The following is a 22,810-nucleotide window of genomic DNA, read 5'->3' as shown; positions in this document are numbered from 1 at the left end:
TTTACTTTGCCAAAAATAAAGAAATCTCCATCATAAATTGCTGCAGAAAAAGCTCGAATTGCCGCAGAATTCATTGGTATACAGGTGATAAAGTCTTTCACGCTCAAAATCTTCTGGTGGAGAACTCATATGTGTCTGTGCTGCCCTCCCAATGTTTGAAAGAAACCTGCGCTGTTGCCTATGCCTCTGGAACTTCTTGTAGCCTATCTTGTGTTTGTTTCCCTGCAAACACGTGTTTCTTCATTTAATATTGTTCTGTGTTAATAATGACTCAGTTTGCAGCCAACAGGTAAACCTGATGCATAATTCACACTGCAGATGTATGTTGTGTCAACACAAGTGGCCTTTACCTCTAGTTCAATTTGTAAGTGCTCAGTTTTAACACCAAAAGCTGACAGAGACAAACGTTGCAATCTTTAACTCAATAAAACCCAGGCTTTGGGCACCAGCCCAAGTCATTATTGATTGAGTGCCCCAAAGGCACCAATTCTGAATTGAGTAATCTATCTTGCCCTCATACGTGATACACAGAGGTTTAAATAAAGATAGCAGGGGCATCTCACATGTCTCTTACACTCAGTCATTTTTACCAGGCGACTGTGTGGGTGCAGTGTGCACATTAGTATTTGACTCAGGCCTGAGACTGAACATCTGAAAAATGTTTGTAGTCATCACAAGGAATATCATGTGGTTGTAGGGTGTTTATACCAACTGCTTACATCTGATACATCCTCCTTTAACTCTCATTTATGCCATTGTAAATCTAGCAATGCTACACTGCCACCCTCTGGCAACAACCCTCACACTACACATGAACACATCTCTGCTGATGCTGATTTATCTTGTGTGATGCCAATCCAGGTATGCTGTTGGATTTTGTGATAAGTACACATTATTATTGCAATATTTAAGTGGTCCTGTACAAAAAGTTATGAATTGATTTTCTAATTGACTGTATCAGTATGTTGTGCACACCCATTTCTTAATAAAGAGGCAAACTCTACCTAAAAATGCAAGTTAATTTAGTTTAATTAAAAAAAAACCTTCATGGGGAACCTATTGTTGTCGTTCGTGCAAGGACATTAAAGTGTGTGACACATCACATTATCTTACATTATTTCCTGTGTAAATTGACATGTTAATGGGTGCTTTGATGTAATTTTGAATAGTTTTAAAGGATTTTTTTAAAATCATTTTCAGAGTGATAACACATGTGCACAGATACAAATACAGATGTGCCCTGAGATTTTGGCTTGCCCTTTGGTGCGCCTTGGGCAGAAAAGTTTGAAAACCACTAGCTTACAGTGTGTGTTCAAAGCAGAATTGCCACATCTACAGGAAAATGAAAAAGCCCTCTAACAAACCATTGAACTAGCATCAGTAAATGCTGTGAACTTGTACTCAACAGATTGCAGCTGAGCCATTGTAGGCCTAGTGGCTTAACCCATGCTTTGCCATTTGGAAATCAGCACCAACTGCTTCAATAGAGTTAATCTTTTTCCAAAAGAAAAAAACCCCACTTAACTACTAAACAGGCAGACATGGACAGATCACACTTAATGACAGTGACAGCACTGGAAGTATTTAAACACTTTATTTGTTACTATTGATCTAATTCTTCTCATTGCTTATGGCATCATCCGGCTGAATCAAGTTAAAACAACTGAGTGGTGTACAAGTGTAGCTAACTAACATAATAAGGCCTCATATTAAAACCCTTAAATGGTTTCTGTGTCTTGGGGGATACAGTCCTTTGACAGGCTGTGGGAGGAGGGGCATTAATTGGGTGCACTTTATATCATGAGAAACAATGAAGGTGGGGATGGATCGACTACTCAGGTCATGTGGCTTCATTCCATCATTCAAAAATATACTGATTATTTGAATCAGTTGTCAAAGGCACTGACTATGAGGTATGTATTTTTGTTTTTTTCATGTTTATCACGCTTTGGGGGGGGATTTTGTTTCCGGAATTTGGTTTATAAGGGTCATTTTATATGTTGTTGAAAAATTATGAATTGCATTTTTACAACTTTGATTATCAGGCATATCTGTATCCTGCAGGATACATCACCCAGTCAAGGGTATAATAACAGCAATGATCAATCACAGATATAGTTATGTTTTGAGCCCTATTCTATGCAGATCATCAATAATATAAAGGTGTAAAACGCTAATTTATATTTATTTTTTATTCTTATTGTATTGCCACCTGATAGTTCAGATTCAGAGGAGGGAGCTAGTGAGGAAGACAAGAACTGACAGCAACAGCAATCACAATTAGAATGGCTGCTCTTAAGAGGAAGGAGCAAACCAAAGTGAATGAGGGAAGATGTTTAGGTTGAATATAGAAGTGCTGCAAATTTTTGTGCAAAAGATGTAGTGGTTTCGCTGTCCATATTGTACTGTATGTGTAATGAGGGGTGAAAAATTTAAATGTATATCCTAAATGGGCAATGTATCTCGGGAGATAACAGTTTGTAATTTGGAAAATAAAGGTCATGTAAAAAAAAAAAAAAAATCATGAAATTGTGTCATTTTAGCCTAAATACTTTAGAAAATAGTAAATAATTATCTTTCCAAAATATATACATGTATACCTGCCCATTTGTACAGGGTAAATATATGATGGGCTGTGTGTAATAAAGTACAATCAGGCTGCAGTAATTAATTGTTATAAATGAGGACACAAACTACAAACAGGTTATATATAAATTCATATTAAATACTCTTTACATAGAGAATAATGTGTAAATTATTGCAGGGCTCAATGTTCAAAACTCCCCCATCACCGTTTGTTTTGAATGGTGATGTCATCGGAGCACGTGACCCTTTTTTCTCTGGGGCGATTTGATTGGTGGAGCCCAGAAGACTCTGCACAGTGGGGCAGGACCACCGAAGCCATTTTATTATTATAACAGCAAAGGTGCAGGTGCATCAATATATATTTTTTATAGCCACAGTTTTCATTTCAGAGCTCAAGTTGCCATGGGACAGTGTGGAATCACGTCATCCAAAACCGTCCTGGTTTTCCTCAACCTCATATTCTGGGTAAGAAAACGACGTGTGTGTGTACACTGTGCAGCAGCAGCAGCAGCATCCACAGAGGCCAGGGATGGAGAGCGTTAGCTAGCTAGCAAACTGCGCCAGAGATGCGCTGCAGTCCGCTGTTTGGCGATAGACGAGCTGCGGTTTGAGCTGGGATATCCACGGACACTGTGTCACTGTTTCACTCACTGTGAGGGGCACTAAGTGGAGACACAATAATGTGACGGTAGTTAGCTACAGTGTGTCTGAAGCTGCCGCCCACAAGTTGTAGCTATGACGTTATGCAGCAGCTGTAGCGGCTGCTGAGTGGACCTGCTGCAGTGCTAGCTGAGCTACTGATGCTATCAGGACAATAACACAGCTGCATTATGAAATACTGACAACAGAAAGGATAAACAGACCTTTAAATGATTTATCTTTTTTTGAAAATAGAAAACCTCATTTCCCAGGATGGCTGAATAAAACAGATATTGCTGATATCATACTGCACCAGTATGTTAAATGTGTGGTATCTTTCTTTGCTATTCTTCAACTGCAGCTAAATATATGCAGCTAAATATGTAGCCTGTGTATATGAATATATGTTTGCATGATTTTACCAAGTTATTTATGCTTAATTCTGTCTCTGTCTTAAATTCAGACATGTTTAGTTTATTGGCATGACCATGGCTAAATACAGTATTGCCAAAAGCAGGCTTAACACAGTTTACAGTGCAAGTATAGTAATTCTGAGTGTGAAGGCGAAAGGACAAGAAATGCTTTAAGATATCCTACACTATACAACATGACAGTATGGTACTGAGCACCTCTTTATGCATGTACATTACATTTATTTAGCTGCTGCTTTTGTCCAAAGCAACTTAAAATATGTGCATTCAGCCACATGGTTACGACCCAAAAACTGCAAGAATCATGCAAGTATATCAGCTCCAGCAAGTATGGTGGACTGCTTCAAGTGCTGCATCTAGAGGTAGTAATAGATAAAGTTGTTGTTGTTTTTTTTATGGGCCCAGGTGCACTCTGAACACAGTCAGTCTGTGAGTTTCTACTGTGATGCTGTAAATGGGGAGCTTGCTCCAACATTGTGGAGCCAGGACAGTGGTCATTGGGCCCCCGTGTAGTGAGGGAGTAGTAACTTGGTTGGCAGCAGCAGAGCATAGTGGAGGAGTTGATGCGTATAGTTTGACCATTTCTTGGACATAGGATGGGCCCAAGCCATTTATAGTACGTTATGCATGTACCAGTGTCTTGTAGTGGATTCAAGCAGCTGCTAGCCAGTGCAGGGTGCAAAAGAGCGGTGTAGTGTACATGCAACATACACTATAATACACTACCCAACGTAACTACTGTACTGTGGCTTAGGAGCCACATGCTGCTCTTTAGCCTCTCTCCAGTGGCTCCCTGTGGCTTTGACAAAAAAATGTATATGGAAATGAATAATGGTTGTTTTTTCAACATTTTGATTTTTATATATCAACGTTGTAGGCCTAAAGAAATTATTACATGCTCTAATTGTATAATGTGACACCTCTATATCAAATACATTTTGTTTTTAACATTTCAACTACTAAAATGTGCATAATACAACTACTGCCTTGCACGTTTTCCTTGAAATTTTGCCAAGCCTCAATAGCAGTGGCTAGTCCTGAGTCTTCCTAGCTGGTTAGCTATGGATGCCAAATCCAAAAAGTAAAAGTCTTGCAATCACATAGAGATGTTCGTAGTGTGTGGACAGATTTGTTTGCTTTCACTGCCAGCTCTGCAAAGTTAAAGTACCAAATGCCCATTTAGACTATTAGTATAGGCTAATTTAGACTTGATAAGCTGTTTTACCTTCATTAAAAGCCCAAAATTTTCCGGCTCCACACAGATTCTTCTTCTTATTATTGGTCAAAAATAACTCTTTTGATAGTGAAGGTTGCCAGCCCCTGGTATAGTAGATTATAATGAAAGAAAAGCTGATGAAAAACTAGGCTAATCATTAAAAAATAAAAAAAAAGAGCCATGTGTCATTTAACAATTAAATCTAATAGTCACGTGAGACCCATGGAACAAAAACATACAGGTCTTTATATATAGAATAAAAAAGACAAAAAGAGGAGGTAGATTTTAAAGGGCCCTTTTCTCTCTCTGACTCATGTCTCCATTTCTCTCTGCAGGCTGCAGCTGGAATTTTATGCTACATTGGAGCCTATGTGTTTATCACGTACGACGACTACGACCACTTCTTTGAAGATGTGTACACTTTGATCCCTGCCATCATAATAATAGCTGTCGGGACTCTTCTTTTCATCATCGGCTTGATTGGCTGCTGTGCAACAATACGTGAAAGCTCCTGTGGTCTGGCTACTGTGAGTGTGGACGACTTTGCACCTTTGAAATTGACTGAATTCAGAGGAAGCACACATGCAACATTTCTGTTACATACTATAGGGAGCACAAGGAAGACACAAAACAACAAGACTTAGTGAAAAATTTCATTTACTGGCAATGTCAAGTAATCGTTATATTTCTGACTTTACTAATGAGCCTCTGAACAATGTGTCTTTGTTGTCGTTTCAGTTTGCTGCCATTCTCCTGCTGGTGTTTGTAACAGAATGTGTGGTGGTGGTGCTTGGCTACATATACAGGGCAAAGGTAAACACAGCACATGAGCATTTCACAAGTACAGTTAGATGAAAGTGGGGCCAAGTTTGTCTTATTTGATCAGATGTTTTCAAATATCAATATATGTGAGTTTTACATTTAAATGTTTTTTCTTCCAGATAAAAGATAAGACGAATATAATTCATAGCATTTAAATGTGAAATTCTAGCAACTTTTGCTTCCTGTCATTGTTTCAAAACTTCCTTTGCTATGATTCATTAATGTTGATTTGCTGAGAAGCTCTTATGTAATTGAACTCCCTCGGGCTAACAGTGTTACCTAAGGGCCTACACTGTAAATTAGTTTTATAATGCTGTGAAAAAATGTCCCGTAGAGATAATATATGAAAATTGCAGTTGCCGAACAGGGACAGTAACAGCTGCTGTGCTTTTGCTTCAGGTAGAAGATGAGGTGAATCACTCCATTCAGAAGGTGTACAATGAATACAACGGCACCAACACTGACGCCCCCAGCCGTGCTATTGACTATGTGCAGAGGCAGGTGAGAAGAAAAGTCTGTTATATCAAACAGTTTTATTTTGACAGCCATTTCAGGTCATCTCAGTTTAGAAAACATGTCTTTCTATAATAATGATAATGCAATTGAAAATGTGCCTTTCAAAACACCCAAGGTCACCTCACAGCGCATAAAATAACATGAATTGGGCAAACACATATTGTGTATATTGTTTTATATTCATGCATGTTTGAGATTGTAAAACATTTTTCAAGTTGTCGTCTTAACTTAGGACTCTTATTCCCTCTCTGTTCTCCCGTTAGCTCCACTGCTGCGGCATTCACAACTACTCTGACTGGAGGAACACGCGCTGGTTTAAAGAATCCAAGAACAACAGTGTCCCAGTCAGCTGCTGTCAGCCCAGCATCACTAACTGTACCGGCACTCTCACTCGACCAGGAGATCTCTACCAAGAGGTACCAGATAAGATGTGTTTTTTTTCATTGTAGCACAGTCAGATCTAAAGTGTAAACAGGTTGTCTGGCGTTATTGTAAATTAATGTTGTAATGCCTGTGAAACTCTATTAATGTCACTTATTGTCTGTCTCAGGGTTGTGAAGCTCTTGTTGTGAAGAAGTTAAAGGAGATCATGATGTATGTCATATGGGCTGCACTCACTTTTGCATCTATACAGGTAAGGAGGACAGGGAGGGTCACCTGTACAGTGACAGCAGCAGCAGGGAAACAGAAAAAATATTCTTAGTGAAGGCCATCAGTGCAAACAACCTGAGCGCTCGGACAGGTTTTAAACAAATCCCAAGTTTAACAGTAGCATCTAAGCAACCAATTTGGAAGTGAATTTAAATAAAGGGAACATAATCAAAATTAGAGGTCCAGTGTGTAGTATTAAGGGGGATATATTGGCAGAAATGGAATATTACATAATAAGTATATTTAGTGTATAATCACCTGAGAGTAAGAATCGATGTGTTTTTGTTATTTTAGAATGAGCTGTTTATATCTACATATGGAGAGGGTCCTCGTCAGTGGAGTCTGCCATGTTTCACCATAATGTTTCTACAGTAGCCCAGAGCAGACAAACCAAACACTGGCTCTAGATGGGGCCATTTGTATTTTTGTGTCGGCCACCATAGTTAGGAGCCCTCAGAGAAGAAAAACATCAGAAAAACACTGATTTGTAATGTGAAAATACTTTATTTAGTGGTTTTACTGGTTTTAATCACCTGGTCTGTTTATTTTGGAGAGGAAGAGGCCTCTGCAAATAATTGGCTCCCAGACAGATCTCCTTAACAATTAAAACTGAAGCAGTTTTATCTAAGAATTCATGCTTGGCTCATTGGAGAAGTTTCAGCTGGTTGCAATCTGCAATTCTCACCACTAGATGCCACTAAATCCTCCATGCTGTTCCTTTAATACCAGAACTATTAGTTGTCATTTTTTACTTGCAAATAAATGGTTTAAATAACACAGCTGAACTGCAGATGTGCATAAACCTGTCTGACTGTCTGACCACTGATGTTACAGATGTTGCTCAAAATAGTTTTTGAAGCAAGAAACTGTGATTCGAGGGTTTTTGTTACCCAAATCAAAGAGTGTATCTTGTATGGAAAATGGGACAATAACTCTAAAGCTAAAAAAGGACTACAGTCATAATGACTAGTTGACATAGGGTGAATTCATTCACAACAAACAGCAACCTCACTGCAAAAAAACACACTTAAGACATATTATTCCATGGCTGTATTTAGATCAAGCCAAAAGGATGTATACTGGGAGGAAAATTAAAGCTGCAGTCATCTCTGTTGGCACAAACTGATCCGACAGCAGCTCTGACCTAATTGTGTCAAAGGATTTTCATTGTGTTTAACAGCTCAGCATGGTCGCAGCTGACCAGGAAACCCCTGCTCCCAAAGCAGCGACTAAGACAGCATGGCCGATCATCTAATATTAAACTCAAAGATTCTTATTTTAACACATGCTCTGTGTGTGTGTGTGTGTGTGTGTGTGTGTGTTTATGTGTGTAAAGATGACACTTCTTGGTTTAACATTTGCTCACACAGTGTGATTTCCCATAATAGCATAATGGTAAAAATAAATTAGTCCACAAGATTGTGATGCTTGATTAGAGTTAGAATATAACTGATTATTAGTTCTTGCCTTTTGATTGTGCTCGCATAATTTTTCTGCTAAGTTCACTGAAGGGCTCAAATAACAGTTTTTCATTTGTTCCCTTGCTGTCCACCTGCAGATGCTGGGCATGCTTTGTGCCTGCGTGGTGCTGTGCAGGAGGAGTCACGACCCGGCGTATGAGCTGCTGGTCACAACCAACAGCTATGCATGAAGGACGCAGCCAATCAACGAAGCACTTAATAAATCAAAAGGAGCGTCACCGGACATGTCCACAGTAGATTTCAGCTGTAGTTATATAAGCTCAAGCACACCTTGCACAATTCATGATAAAGTAGCGAACACTGATGATGTGGTGTGGGTGGGTGGGGGCTTCAAGGGGAACCCAGTTATTTATTGACATGCTTTGTAAGTTACTATTACTTTAAATGCTCTTTTTTCTCTTCTTACAAATACTGAAATATTTACAGAAGCCAAAGTTGTATATGGCTAATTGACATTATTGATGTTGATGCAGATTATTTTTTTTCTTTTTATTGTGGCTTGGTAAAAATTGGGCTCATCCCCGGTGAGCATGATGAGAAGTAATTTGGAGCATATGTGTGAACTTATGGTCGGGAGTGTTGTATGGAATGTGTTTCCTTGTGTGCTATTTGCACTACGGCTGGAGCTCTGGAGATATTTCATGGTTGTAAATGGAAAATCTATGCTAAAAAGAACATGTACACTATTCCTAAGAACGTGGTTTGACCAGAATTTGTGAAAATGGAAGATTGCTTTACCATAGACAGAACAGATTCAGTGTTTTTATCTCCGTCGTTACATTTTTGTTTGTGGGGCAGCTCTGCGTTTGGTCTCTCAAAGCCATGTTTGGTAGACAGACTTCTTCATATTCACAAATATTCAGGTTGTGAATAATGTACATTCTGTTTTGGTGTGGATGTTCTCTGAATCAGACTTCAATAGTGAGACATTGCCAATATATCAGTTGTGAATGAACCTTTTAGTCTTCAGTGCTATTAGTAGGAGTATTATCAGTGTTACCTGAAGACCTGTGTACGTGTAGATTCAGTTTGTTACAGAGAATTCCCTCTGTTTAGTTTGTTAGTTATAAACCTGCTATAAAGAATTACGACACATTATTTTATACATTGTTGTGAAATTGTGCACCGTTTTAATATTTTTGAGATGTTCATTTGATCCCTAAATATTTAGCTACTGTAGTGCCGCAGAAAAAACATGGCGAACAAAAATTGTGTATAGACTGGAGAACAGGCAGGGGACAAATAAACTCATACATTTCAACTGGACCTGTTTGATTGCCATTTTATTTGCACTGTTTTACATGAGAGTGAACATGTTATCAGTTAAAACATATAAAGAGGTAATCATTACATAGTTCAGGCGGTAAAAAATCTGAGTATGTTTTAACTGTGAATAGAATATTAATATAACTACAGTATCGTCTGACAGATGTGACAATAGTTTTTCTTTTTCAGTTACTGGTATATAAACTGCTACTATGGTACAGAATAGCTGATGGTCAACCCTGAGGTCACAGAAAATTCCTTGTGGACAGCAGACATTTTTTTTTATCTCTACACAGTAACCCTCTGTTGTACCTTTTCCAGCTCACAAACACCCAAAAAACATTAAAGAAATGGTACATATAGAACCTGAGAAACAAAACCAAACCAGACCTGAAGCCCCACCTGCTGGCAACAGAAAAAAGTGTGGTTTTAGAGATACTGGGTAATTTAGAAATTAATAGTAGTCTGTATAAAGTCATGATATAACACATGAAATGTTTTTATTTGTAATTGTTCTACGGTGTAAAGCCAGCAACTGAATATTACATTTTTAAATGGTGTTTTAAATGTGCTATCTTAGGTGTCCCTTGTGTGGGAAAAACAGCAATACACATGTCCAAAAAGACTGCCTTTAGAAGTAAAACTTGACATTAAACACCTCTGTGCCCACCAGCTGCAGGATATTGTTATAAACCAGGCCTCTAGTAAAAATATAAGATTTAAGGTGGACTGGTTCTCCAGAAAGAACTGCTAGCCAGTCAAAGGAGATGCTTTTTTGCTTCCCAAGTGTGTTATTTGGAGGGTCAGAGGGGGTGGTAAGAGGCTTTCAGGATCTCAAGCATCTTTTTTAGAGGATTACCAAACATGAAAGCAGGACAGCGCTGTAAAATTTGGATTACTTGGCAGAGCAAACAGCTGCTCAAATGGACAGTGCAAATGGGGAACTGAGGAGAACAGGTATGAACCCCACTGGATTATTACCTGTGTCGAACTATGTGAGGAAATGTGAAATCACACACTACAGGTTATGCACCTGTCCAAAGTTGATACCACATGCCACACCATTTTCCACCTCAAAACTCACTGCTAAGAGCATGTGCACTTGACTTCATTTAATGGTAGCTCACGATTTATCACATCAAGTGCTGAAGTACACTAAACATTTTCTTATTAATTGGAGATAAATAGTTTTATCAGTTTTCTCCTCGTCTGGGATCTGATAGTCACAGCTCAGATTGTCTGTATAAAAAAGTAGGGCCTGGCCTGCACTAATGCATTACTAATTGTTTTACTATTAGCAACTGAAACTTGTTTGTGCTTGCATCAGACTCACGTTGGAAATATAACATACTCACAGAACAATGTCATTGGAGGCAATTTTAAACCATCCAAAAGGTTCCAAATATTCGTCCAAAGTTTCAACACCAGATGGTTTATCATTCTTCAGTCCAGTGAGACTGCACTATACAGTATTATAGAGTTAAAGGAGTATCCCAGCTGTACAACACATGAGGTAGCAGGGTTACAGTATAATATCTTTTTATGACTAATTAATCATGCATAAATAATGATCAGTTCAGAAATCTTTCAAGAAAGCTCTATTGTGTAAATAAGCAAGGGTTGTCTGATGACTTTTTAACTTCAGTAAATTGCTCAAATAACCTACTACCTACTGAAAGTTACTAGTTTTTCAATCCATGCTCAGAAATCAAGTTACAAGAATACAAGTTTGGACACATCTTGGCCTATACAGCTACAACTGGATAAGAAGATATAACTGTATAGGCATGAGACACATGATGCATACTTGCATGTATGTCTAAGCATGCAAGTTTTGGTGTGTGACAGTGTGTGTGTTGTAGAGCTACAACGATTAGCTGATTAATCGATTAGTCAGTTGACAAAATATTATCACAGAATAATTGTCTTAGTCATTTTTTTCAAGCAAAAAGCCAAATGTTTGCTGGTTTCATGCTTCTTAAATGTGAGAATTTGATGCACATCTTTGTCATACATGACGATAAATAAATAGTTTTGGATATTTGTACTGTTGGTCGGATGAAACATACCATTTAAAGACATCACCTCGGGCTTTAGGAAACTACACAGGGCTTTTGTCATTATTTTCTGAGGGTTTTCCAACAAAATAATTAATCGAGAAAATAACTGGTAGATTATCACTAATAGTTGCAGCCCTAGTGCGTTTTCATTCGACTGTGTATACTGTCTGTATTTTCTTGTTTGTGCATGTGTGTTCAGATTTTGCCCAAATAGTTTCCTGGCACCAGTCCAGTCAGCCCGTTCCTCTCCACTATCCACCAGCCATCTTCTCCTTGCTCCAACACTCGGACCATGTCCCCTCTGCTGACAGATATTTCATCACCTTCCTGATCAGGCAATATGAACAAAGATGACAAACGTTAGCTACGGGTGGGAGACACTAACAAGCCTTGATCACTGAAATCTCTTCACCTGAATACCTACATTATCTTTTAACATATTGTACAATCAGAGTGATGCTATGCTGCTACTGACAAACTTCATGTCCAGCTAAGTCTTAGTATTATAAATAATACTAAATAATGTCTTCATAATAATCACCTGTGCAGCGTATGCATAAAGTGCAATGTAGCTGTCTTCCTCAGCTGCAACAGTGGCTGATGATGCTGCATGCTGGAGGCCTGGTAGGGGCGTGTATCCTCCATCTGAAATCTCAACTGAAGCCAGATATAAAGCAGGTGAAATTTAAACTTCTTTCAGGAATAAAACTTTATGTCTACAATGCACTGTATATAGTGCATTGATATTCAGTTAAAATATACAATTAAGTGATGTCACACATTTATTTATTGTAACAAAATATTGAATCCCATCGACGGTATGGTGTTTTGCAGGCATATAGTTCCTGTCCAGGGTGAGAGTGATTTTGCCTGACCCCTCCCTCCCTGAACACATACTCTTTGTAACACTCCACCCGGCAGGAGGCTTAGGGCCAAAACCTTATGCCACAAAAACTGTTTCCTCCCAACTGCACTTGGGCCTCATCAGCAAGGCCTGGGACCCCCACCCATAGAAACTGTCTATATAGAGATCAGCCAGAACATTAAAACCACTGGCAGGAGAAATAAATAACATTGTTGATCATGTTACAATGCAATGTTCTGCTCGGAAATCAAATCGCTGCCAACGCCTTGGTGCCAAACACCACAGGACACACCAGAGGTCCTGTGTCTTTGCCTTGACATGTCAGAGCCAAGTCAAATCCAAGGAGGTCCCGCTGTGGATCTGGGATACCTTTGGTGTATTGGCATGTCCCATGGATGTTTGATCAGATTGGGATCTGGGGAATTTGGAGGCCAGGTTGACGCCTTGAGCTTTTTGTCGTGTTCCGTAGCCCATTCCTGAGCAGTTTCTGCAGGGTGGCATGGCACATTGTCCGGCTGGGGTGGCACTGCCATTGGGAAGCGCCATTGCCATGAAGTGGTCTGTTTGGTTTGCAGTGGTGTTTGAGTGGGTGGACCATGTCAAGTGGCTTCCACATGAATGCCAGGACCCAAGGTTTCCCAGCAGAACATGCATTGTGACATGATTATCAATGTCATTCACCTCAACTGTCAGTGGTTTCACTGTTTTGGCTAATCGTTGTATGCATTTTAAACTGTCATCTCTATACATTGAACATATTTGCTATACTGTGAAATTTTGCACATCATCTGATTAATATTTTTTACACATCCTGCACAAACCTGCGCAGCTTTCTCATTCAGAAACAGCTGTATTGTACATATTTGTTATGTTATAGTGTTTTTTTTAAGTGTTTCTTTCATATATTTATTGTAATGTTTCTATTCTGTATTTTGTTCTTGACTGTTGCAGTGCTTTGCCTTATTTTTTTTATCTGTTCTTAATATGTTTATTGTATGTTAAATGTATGCAACAAAGACCAATACATACAATTGGTTGAACACTACCAGGGAAAGAAAAATCTTCTATTTTGTGTACTTTAAGCTAATTCTTGAATGTTTTTAATTTAGTTTTCTTTGTTGTTTTTTTAGCACATGTTCGAAAAAAAAAACATTCATTCATAATTCACCCTTTATAACTCTACCTATAACTGATTTATATAGCCTTTTTGAATTGTATAAAAAACATTCACCACTGTATCACGATAGTACGTCAACACATCTAGACTTTCTTTTTAAATTTCGCGTTTATTGTTGTGGTTGGTAAAAGCTTAACTTTAAGATTATTTAAGCACTATTTCCAATATGTCAGTTCACACAAAAAAAAAATAAAGATCCAGCACAGGAGCACAAATAGGCTGAAATGTTCTTTACCCCCCCACCCTACCATGGTATGGGAGAGCTCTAACAAGTGAATGCAATACTTACACTCGCCAGAAGATGTCAGTGCTGGTTGTGAGTTTTGAAGACTGTCAACACCGATGCTCATAGAGCTGGCGAGAAGGGGGTCAGAGCACCTGGGTGATGCAGATCAGGGGAGATATTTAGGATATATGTGGAAATGTTATGATCAACAGACAAATAGCTTTCAATCACAGCTGCATGTGATTCTTTCAGATGTGTAGATTCTTTTTTGTTGTGGGCACATAAGAGATGGGTATTGAAGAAAGGTGAACCAGGAGGAGACAGCATTTACTTTCACAACAGCCTGGCAGTATTGATGTGTTATACGCTTAATTCTGGCAGGTTTTATAATAACAATGCTGTCTCCCCCTGATTCCTCTTCTGAGGTGGATTGTGTCAGACCTCATCATCATATCTCCTCCTCCTGCGAAATGAGCTTGGCCATTGCTGTCTCCGGACGTCTGGTAGTAGCTCTCAAACACTAGGGGTTCTGTGAGAGGAAATGAGAAGCTGCTTATTTGAGAAGTGAGGTTAAGTGATGCTCTCTGCCTGTGTCTGCCCTGAAAGAGTTGAGTAAAAGTTGAGTAGTACTCCTAATTCAGTTCTTTTGAAATGGCACCTGTCTCCTCTCCTTTAGTTTGTAGCTTTGCTGAAGCGGAAAGCCTCTAAAACCTTGTCATTGTGTCAAAAGCCTGGCCCACCATCCATGACAGCTCACCTGGAGGTCTCGATCCCGTGCTTTTCATCCCTATGAAAAAGTTGTTGTCTGTGATGATGTCACACTGTTCCAGTAGCTTCCTCACCTCCTCGTTAGACTGAAAACAAGAGGCAGTTCCTTTGAAATCAGGATTGTACACTGTTCCCGCATAACCCAACAGATCAACATTTCTGTGGTTAGAGACTTTCATTTCATCAGTGCAGTTATCCATGCTAAAAATAAATGAGGAAGGAACTTACAGTGTATGAAAGGTACATTTGCAAAATCAGCCAAATGGGTGGTAACATGTGATCTTAGGTACTCTTTTAAGAAAGAGTCAACATATCCACAGCCACGCTAGTGTCGGGACTGTACTAATGTACATGCTAACACCAACATGCTAACATGCAAAGAATGACAAAGCTAACATGTTGATATTTGGCAGGTATAATGTTTACCATCCTCACCAACTTAGTTTAGCATGTTAGCATGCTAACATTTGTTATTTGCACATCCTTTTGGGACCATTAAGATCTTAATTGCAAGTCATTCAATAGTTGCTGTGGTTTTTGTCATATTTTAGTCTGGACCAAAGTAGTGGACCGAGAGTGACATCCTTAGAGCCATGTCACTACATGGTCAATGAAGTTGTTTTAGGTCTGAAAATGTAAACTCTTATAATAGTGGCTAAACTAAATCACAACACTGCAATCGCAGGTTTCTCATGATAAATCACTAACAAACTGCATTTGTATATAAGTTTTAAACCTGTGCCTGAATTTAAACCAAGCATTTAAAGGTCCAGCGTGTAGGATTTAGGAGGATATGTTGGCAGAAATGGAATATAACATAATAAGTAGGTTTTCTTTAGGGTTAAATCAACTGAAAATATGAATAGTTGTGTTTGCGTTAGCTTAGAATGAGCTGTTTCTATCAACATAGGGAGCAGGTCCTTGTCTTCTGACATGTTGCGCCGTCATGTTTCTACAGTAGCCAAGAAACAGATTATTTAATGTTAAACTGCTTTATTCAGGGTTTTCACCAGTTTAAATCACTGGGTCCATTTGTTTTAGCGAGGAAGAGACCACTGTGGATAATTCAGTTCCCAGTAAAACCCTTATAAATATCTGGATCTGAAGTTATCAAAGAAAAAAAGTGAGGACACATTAGTAGGTGCTGGGCTAACAGCCAGTGTCTGACATGAGGAACAGGGTTGGAGAAGCACTGATTTGTGGTGTAAAATTACTCTACTTAGTGTTTTTACCGCTTTAAATCTCTGGGTCTGTCAAGGAGAACTCAGCAGGTAATTCATGGTAAAAACCTCCTAAACGCCTGGATCAGAAGTAAGTTAAGCACACATTAGGAGGTGCTGGGCTGGCAGCCAGTCCGCTACATGCAGAACAGCATAGGTGAAACACTCATTTTTAACGTGGCACTACTTTATTCAGTATTTTTACCAGTTTTAGTCACCCGCTGTGTGGTTTGGAGAGAGAGAGAGACCTCTGCAGGTCATTGGCTACAGGTAAAAACCTCCCAAACAATGAACACTGAGGGAATTCTATCCAGAAGTTTTAGCTGGTTGCATCGTTCAATCCTCACCACTAGATGCCACTAAATCCCCCTAAATCGTACACACTGCTCCTTTAAGGGAAACTCTTACCCCAAACTAAATCTAGAAGGTGAAATTGTATCCATTTAAAACTGTATACATAAGAAAGTGAGCTCACCTCATCATCTTTGACACACTGCATGGAGAAATGATTGCAGTGGTCCCAGAGAGCACACCTCAGCATGCTGATGCGATCTCCCTCCAGCTGCTGGAACACCTGGAACATGTACACACCACTGGTTTCTACTGTACCATTTCTACAGTCATATCAGTGACTTAGAGAATTCCTTTGCCCCCCCCAGCGCCTTACATGTTATCATGCTGCATTACCGCACACTAGCAATAGCATCTGAACGTAGGAATATCATGCTAATTGTAGTGTACCTCGAAAAAGCTTATAATAGAACTTGACTTGTATGAGGAAGTATGTTACTGCGTGATTGTTGGTTTGTTGTTCCATTTTAAGAAATGCAAGTTAAAGTGTATTTCCTCATTGGTCAGCAGGGGGAAGGTGCTGTGAGGTCTGGTCTGTTTGGTTAGAAGTCCCTTGCTATGTCTAGGTTATGACAGCAGTGCATGTAATATAGAAATATAGTCCATTTTACCTCACAGGTGCTTTTGTGTGTTTCTTCCCAGTCCTGGCGAACACTTTCTAGCTGAACGATGTTGGTAAAGTAGAGCTTCTCTGTGAGAGATTACAGTATCATCACAAATGCTTATAGTTGGAAATGAACCACAGCAATGAACACAAAATGGTGGCTGTATTGAGAAATGCCATTCAAATACAAACGTACGCAGGTTAAAAAGCAAAGAGATGAAACCTGATTCTGAGCCATACCTGCTTCATTGGCTGCCTGTCTGCATTGCTTGGCTCTGGTGCGTACCTGTGAAACAGATATAACACAGGAAGCAACATGCATGACCGATGTGACAAACTCTCATCACAAACTGGAGACTTCACATCACATTAAAGCATCATCGTCACATCATAAGGTCAAAATATGTGAGACATATTGGAAAGGTTACTTTGGCACCTTTCCTGAATAATCACAGTGATTCAGGGATTTGTGAAACATTGAATATTCTTTAAAGGAACTGTATGCAACCTTTACAGCATATCTATTATTCAGAGTCTGAGGTGAATCTCACATGGTTCTCAACACAGAGGTGGCTGAGCCGGCATCTAGCAGATGATGATGCTAGCTCAACATAAACAGGGCTAACAATGGCAACAGTGCTGACAGACCTTGCATTGTTTAGCTGGGGGAAAACTGGAGGGTGGGTGCTTCCATGATGACACCGTCCTGATATAAGCTGTGACTGCTGTATGAGTGCAGAGCAGAGCAGCTGTGATTAGCTAACTAGTGGGTTACACTCACAGGGACTCACATACGCAGTGCACTTTGCCACAGCAACAGAGCAAGTAACTACTAATTAGTAATTCTCTGCTCAGGATGCCATTACTTCACTTTGTCTTTACTAGGGTTGTTCCCAATTCAGAATAAACCCTGAATCAGATCTGGCTGTTCAAGATGACTATTCAGCTATTCGTTTTATTTTCCATATAGTGTTCAGGGGTCACAGCAAGTTTCATGTACCATAGTAAACAATCCAAATTAGCTCCCAAGCCAATGAGTGCTAACTACGCTAACAACTGATAGGAAATCTGCAACATTTTTTTTAGCAACGCTAGATATAAAACAAAAGCCACAGACTGCATCTTATTAAGTTGCTGTGAACTGCAAAGTCACCACTTCTAAGCAGAAGGCAGCAGACAACTTTATCTTAGAGCATGACCAAGCAGCTGCATTCATCTTACTCACACTCACTCTGGGTCTAGGTCTGCAGCTGCTGTTACCACAGAGCGGTGTGAAAGAGAGGATTGCTCACTCTGCAGCTAAATCTGGGGGCCGAAACATCCTCAGAGGTACACTGCACACTAAGTGACAAAAAAAGACTCCTGAACTTGAAGAATCTTTGTTGACTGAGGAGTCTCTGACTGATGATCCGAATGTTTGACTTTCAGGGGCGGCCCTAATAGGTACATAGCAAATAGTGGGTTGCTACAATATTAATGTTCTGATTGTTAGTGGGACAGCTGTGTCTCTGAAGTTAAAGCAGGTTCTCCACTAATTGGAAGATTTGAACCCGGTCTCCTCCAGTCTGCATTTGTAGTATCCTTGGGATCCAAGATACTGTACCCCAAATTGCTCCTAGTGGCTGTGTGTGAGTGCGTATGAATGGTTACTGACTAGCAGGCGATACCTAGTATGGTAGCTTCAGCCACCAGTGAGTAAATGTGTATGCGAATAGGTTTGATTGAACAGACAGAAAGTAACATTTAGTAAGGCAGAATGCAAAAGCAATTGTCAGTGCATAATTTGCACATCTGAAAAGTGACATGTGGGGTAAAGCACTTTTAGTGGTCGGAAGATTCAAGAGGTGCTATGAAAGTGCAAATCTATTTAGCATACAGTTCCTTTAAAGGAGATGTCACAGTCGCACATGGACATACTTCACATATACATACACAGATACTTCCTCCTTGCTGGATGTTGCATAATTACATCACTGTACACAATAATGTTGACCTGCTGTCAACTGGAAACTTACAGTTTGAGATGCAAAGCTAAAGTTTGTATGTGAATCCCTTTAAACCTCAAACTAGTCTGACATAACTGTCATAGTGAGGTAGCTCATTTCGTAGTTGTACCTTTTCTGAGTTTTTGGATGTTTGGACATTTGTCTTCTCAGCCCCCTGCTCTGCCTCATCTGCCTCCTTGCATCTCAGCTCGTAGGTTTTCTTAGACTGGAAACACAAACCACAAAACACAGAGTTCATCAAGGACAGACAGACCTGTATAATGTTTGATGTTCTGTATACAGTATGCCATTCGAAATTATATCAGCTGTAGCTGTTCTCCTACCTCCACGGCCCTCTTGTACAAAGTCACTTTTTTCTTCTGAACCTTCTCCATTATGCTTTGAAACTATAAAAGGAAACAAGGGAGTCAGAATTAAAAGATTTTAAGCTTCCATGCAATGTCTTCATCTACTGCATATCCTTATTATACCCACAGTTCCTAAAATGCTGTAGAAAAATAAAAACTCATATAAAATGGAAACGCTAAAATATCCTGTTCAGCTTCCTGTAGGTGTAATCTTTACTAATGACTGTAATATTATTATAACTGTAGGAATATTAGTGCATTATTAAGCCATTTATTAGCTCTGTAAATACTTATTACCTGCAAAATAATTTAAGTGACCTCAGGATAGCGATCTGCACACATGCCACAAGCTATCAAACCTCACATTAGGTCAACGAAACCTAACCTCTGTATTTGTGTAAATAAGCCAGTTGTTAAGCAACACAAATTGCCCAGTACCTTCTTCCTCTGCTCTTTCTGCCGTTCTCTGAATGTCTCAATCTTTTTCACCTCCTCTTTCAATATATCAGATAGCTGGATGTGAAAGTTACCGATGTTCTCGATTTCTGCAGCCAGAAAACAGCCATATTAACCAATGCCACAATTCATTCACAAATAAGATCAATAGCAGCATAGTAGTTTGGTGGATTTGCCCATGACTGGATGAACTTACGTGTTTTTAATAGTTCAAAGGATGCTCTCAAAGTGCTGGGAATAAAATACACACATTTAAGATCAGACATAATTTAGTGCATTCTCTGAAGGGCACAAAGAGGCAAACTTAAAACAAACACCATTCATCACATAGCATTTTTAGATTCAACCAGGGCTGTCGCTCCGCATCTTATTTTTTGACGAATGTGTTCCTTCCTATTCCTTTCCAAAATTACACAGTGACAAAGAGGCTCAGCACAACTTAAGTGTCTGACTGCTGATGACTACGCAGCTACGCCAGAGAAGTTAGGACAAAGTGTCATCAAGGTCACCTGTCTGGATGGTAAGTTGTGGCTCATTATTTTACTCCTGACACGCTCCATCAAGACTTTTCACTTTTTGTTAGTTATTGTAAAACATCTCACATAAAATCTTTTTGGTTGTAACATCTACAAAAAGTATTTCCTTGTGGTCGAGCCATGTTTTCTGTTATAAAGCGTAATCAGCGCTGTAGCAGGCGAGTGACATGTCAGAGAACAGGAAACAGGCAACAGATAGTGACCTACTGTATACTGAGAGGGGGTCGCTGTAGTAGGTGGCACGCACGCTCAAACACACACACACACACACACACACGCACACTCAGCCTTTTTTTCTCTCTTTCTGTTTCACAGACAGAAACATGTTTCCTTTAAAAGAATGTGGCTCACACACACCTGGCTGATGATTTATGTTACATGTTGCAGGTCAGTTTTAACATCAGCATTAAATTCATCACATTGTCTTCCAACAAAATGAATATGTGACTTTCTTTTCAATATGTCACTCAGACAGCAAGTGCACATTATGTGTGTACAATACATAATCATAAATATCATCATGGCGATTTTGAATGCCAGTCGATGTATATACCTGATCTCTGTGTGTCCTTCGGCTTTACGGGCAATAGTCACCAGTTCCTTCCCATACTTCTCCTCTGCTAGAGCCCTGTGCAGTATGAACAAACAGATGCATCAGGCTGCAGACAAAAAAATTAGTTTTTAGTTTTAAAACTGAACTGTGTTGTTTCTGTGTTAACAAAAGAAGAGCTTTATGCATCATTGCGTTTTGTCTTGATGTGCAGATACCATCGTTTGCAGCCTTCACTCTGTTACCACAGAGGCTTTGGTGACTGTGATCTTTGTCATGAAGTGCAGTTTTTAGGCTAGCATTTAAGATTTCACAACTAAAACCCCCTACCGTTCTATGTTTTATTTATAGATTAATCAGGAAGTAATAACATAACACTTGCTGATAGAATGTGTTTCTTTGGACTCTTGTTTGTCCGAGGTCTTTGTTCTAAATCATTTACTCCTTATGTAGATAATCGGTGTTGGTGGTGATGCTGAATATTTGTGCCCCATGGAAATAAGTCTTGTCATTCTTGGACATCATGAAATCACTGATATGCTAAACCTTGGAATTTGTCAAAAAACAGCTGATTTTTTAATCTAGTGTGATGCAAATGAACATGGGACAAAGTGGTGTGACTGATCCTGTGCTGTTCAAATTACTGCTTGAGATGTAAAAAGTTTTTCAGGAAGTTTATTTTTAGATATAACCATCCAAGTGTCACACAGCTGAGGGGTTCAATTTAAATGTCTGTTGTCTCATGATCATAACAAAATGTCTAGTATAGTTTTATATTCAATTGTGTCAAGGTGTTAATTCCACAAATGTCACAAAAAGAAGGAACGTGTGCTTTCAAGAAGTTCCCCGAATTCCCCAGCTTTTGGTTTCAGTAACTGAAATCCAGGCTGATACTACCTCATCTTTAAAAGCTCCTCCACATCTTTGCACATTTGCCGTCCATCTCGTAACCTTTGGATCAGAGCGTCATAACCGGCGTGGCAAGTAAAATCAGACCCCTGTAAAGAGAAGAAGAAAGCTTAGAGAAATACTGCAATGAACAGCATTTCTCAACAGCTCTTGCAACATGTCGTTGGGTTACTCCTGGACTCACTTTGTGGTGAAAATGCAGAACTAACACACAGCAAAAATAGTTCTATGTGACACGCTAACATACTTAGTACTTCATGAAAATGCTCTTTATGAGGGGAGCAGTGGTTCAGCACATTACAGTAACTTAAACACTGAGGGACTACTTGTAGTACAAAGTAGAGACAATTTGTGGGAACTTAAAAACTCAGCAAAGACTTTTATATTTTTAGTCCTTTATACTCTCAATATGGGCTAATTTAGGACTTCAGATAACTTGTATAAGTTAAAATATAATCTGTACACACTGGTGACGTGAATCTCTGTCACAGGCCATGACAATGTAAGCGTTCTTTTGTTTTGTAGGTAGGTACTTTGGATAATAATGAATAAATAAGATTATAGTTTACTTATCATGCCAATTTTACATATATACCCTCAGGATCAATTATTGTACAATTGTGAAGAAACCAGTGATCTTTCAACAAGGACAACTTCAGCAAAGCACAAGACCACAAAAATAGACTCACCCAGAAAGCATCTTTAAACATCAAAGGTGTCATCTCGGTTGTTACTTCCTTGAGCTGAACACAGTTGCTTTCCTCAGCATGAACTCCTCTTACAGGACTTCTTTCTAGAGGTAATCGCTCACCAACAATTTAGATAAAGTTCTTGAAGGTCGCGGGATACTTGACCAAGAAAACTGTGTCTAAAACCGTGAGTGGCCCAATGTCAGTGAGTCATTTTGAATGAGGAAGAGCTTCTGTCCCATGATGTCACTGACCACAGTCAGTTCAGCCCATGTGTGAGACGGCATCTCTTTCACTATCGCTCGGTGGATAAGACTGAAGGTCTAGTTTAAAGGTTGTGTAAGGGTTTGTCCAACCCAAAATGTATTTAGATTATGTGTTATGTCTGTATGTCTGTGTGTTTGATATAATCTCTTCACTGCAGGCCAGCAGTTTAAT

The 22,810-nt window shown here is 39.3% G+C and overlaps 2 protein-coding genes across 2 annotated transcripts; one reads left to right on the top strand and one right to left on the bottom strand.

Moving 5' to 3' along the window:
• The first annotated feature begins 2,848 nt into the window (after nucleotides 1-2,848).
• On the top strand, nucleotides 2,849-9,608 carry tspan3b (tetraspanin 3b). The gene is made up of 7 exons (XM_033632457.2): nucleotides 2,849-3,051; nucleotides 5,208-5,399; nucleotides 5,611-5,685; nucleotides 6,094-6,195; nucleotides 6,474-6,626; nucleotides 6,761-6,844; nucleotides 8,420-9,608. Exons 1-7 carry the CDS (start codon nucleotides 2,989-2,991, stop codon nucleotides 8,510-8,512), a joined length of 762 nt encoding a protein of 253 aa, XP_033488348.1. The 5' UTR covers nucleotides 2,849-2,988; the 3' UTR covers nucleotides 8,513-9,608.
• On the bottom strand, nucleotides 9,609-22,579 carry pstpip1b (proline-serine-threonine phosphatase interacting protein 1b). The gene is made up of 15 exons (XM_033632446.2): nucleotides 22,373-22,579; nucleotides 21,672-21,772; nucleotides 20,778-20,852; nucleotides 19,885-19,919; nucleotides 19,671-19,777; nucleotides 19,209-19,271; nucleotides 18,995-19,090; nucleotides 17,120-17,165; nucleotides 16,887-16,966; nucleotides 16,400-16,498; nucleotides 14,694-14,790; nucleotides 14,378-14,465; nucleotides 14,000-14,088; nucleotides 12,210-12,325; nucleotides 9,609-11,995 (listed from the first exon to the last, which is right to left on the bottom strand). Exons 1-15 carry the CDS (start codon nucleotides 22,403-22,405, stop codon nucleotides 11,864-11,866), a joined length of 1,257 nt encoding a protein of 418 aa, XP_033488337.1. The 5' UTR covers nucleotides 22,406-22,579; the 3' UTR covers nucleotides 9,609-11,863.
• Nucleotides 22,580-22,810: the final 231 nt, after the last annotated feature.

The sequence above is a fragment of the Epinephelus lanceolatus genome, chromosome 2 (genome assembly GCF_041903045.1).
Source record: "Epinephelus lanceolatus isolate andai-2023 chromosome 2, ASM4190304v1, whole genome shotgun sequence".
Lineage (NCBI taxonomy): Eukaryota > Metazoa > Chordata > Actinopteri > Perciformes > Serranidae > Epinephelus > Epinephelus lanceolatus.
This window is presented reverse-complemented; position numbering and strand designations above follow the sequence as displayed.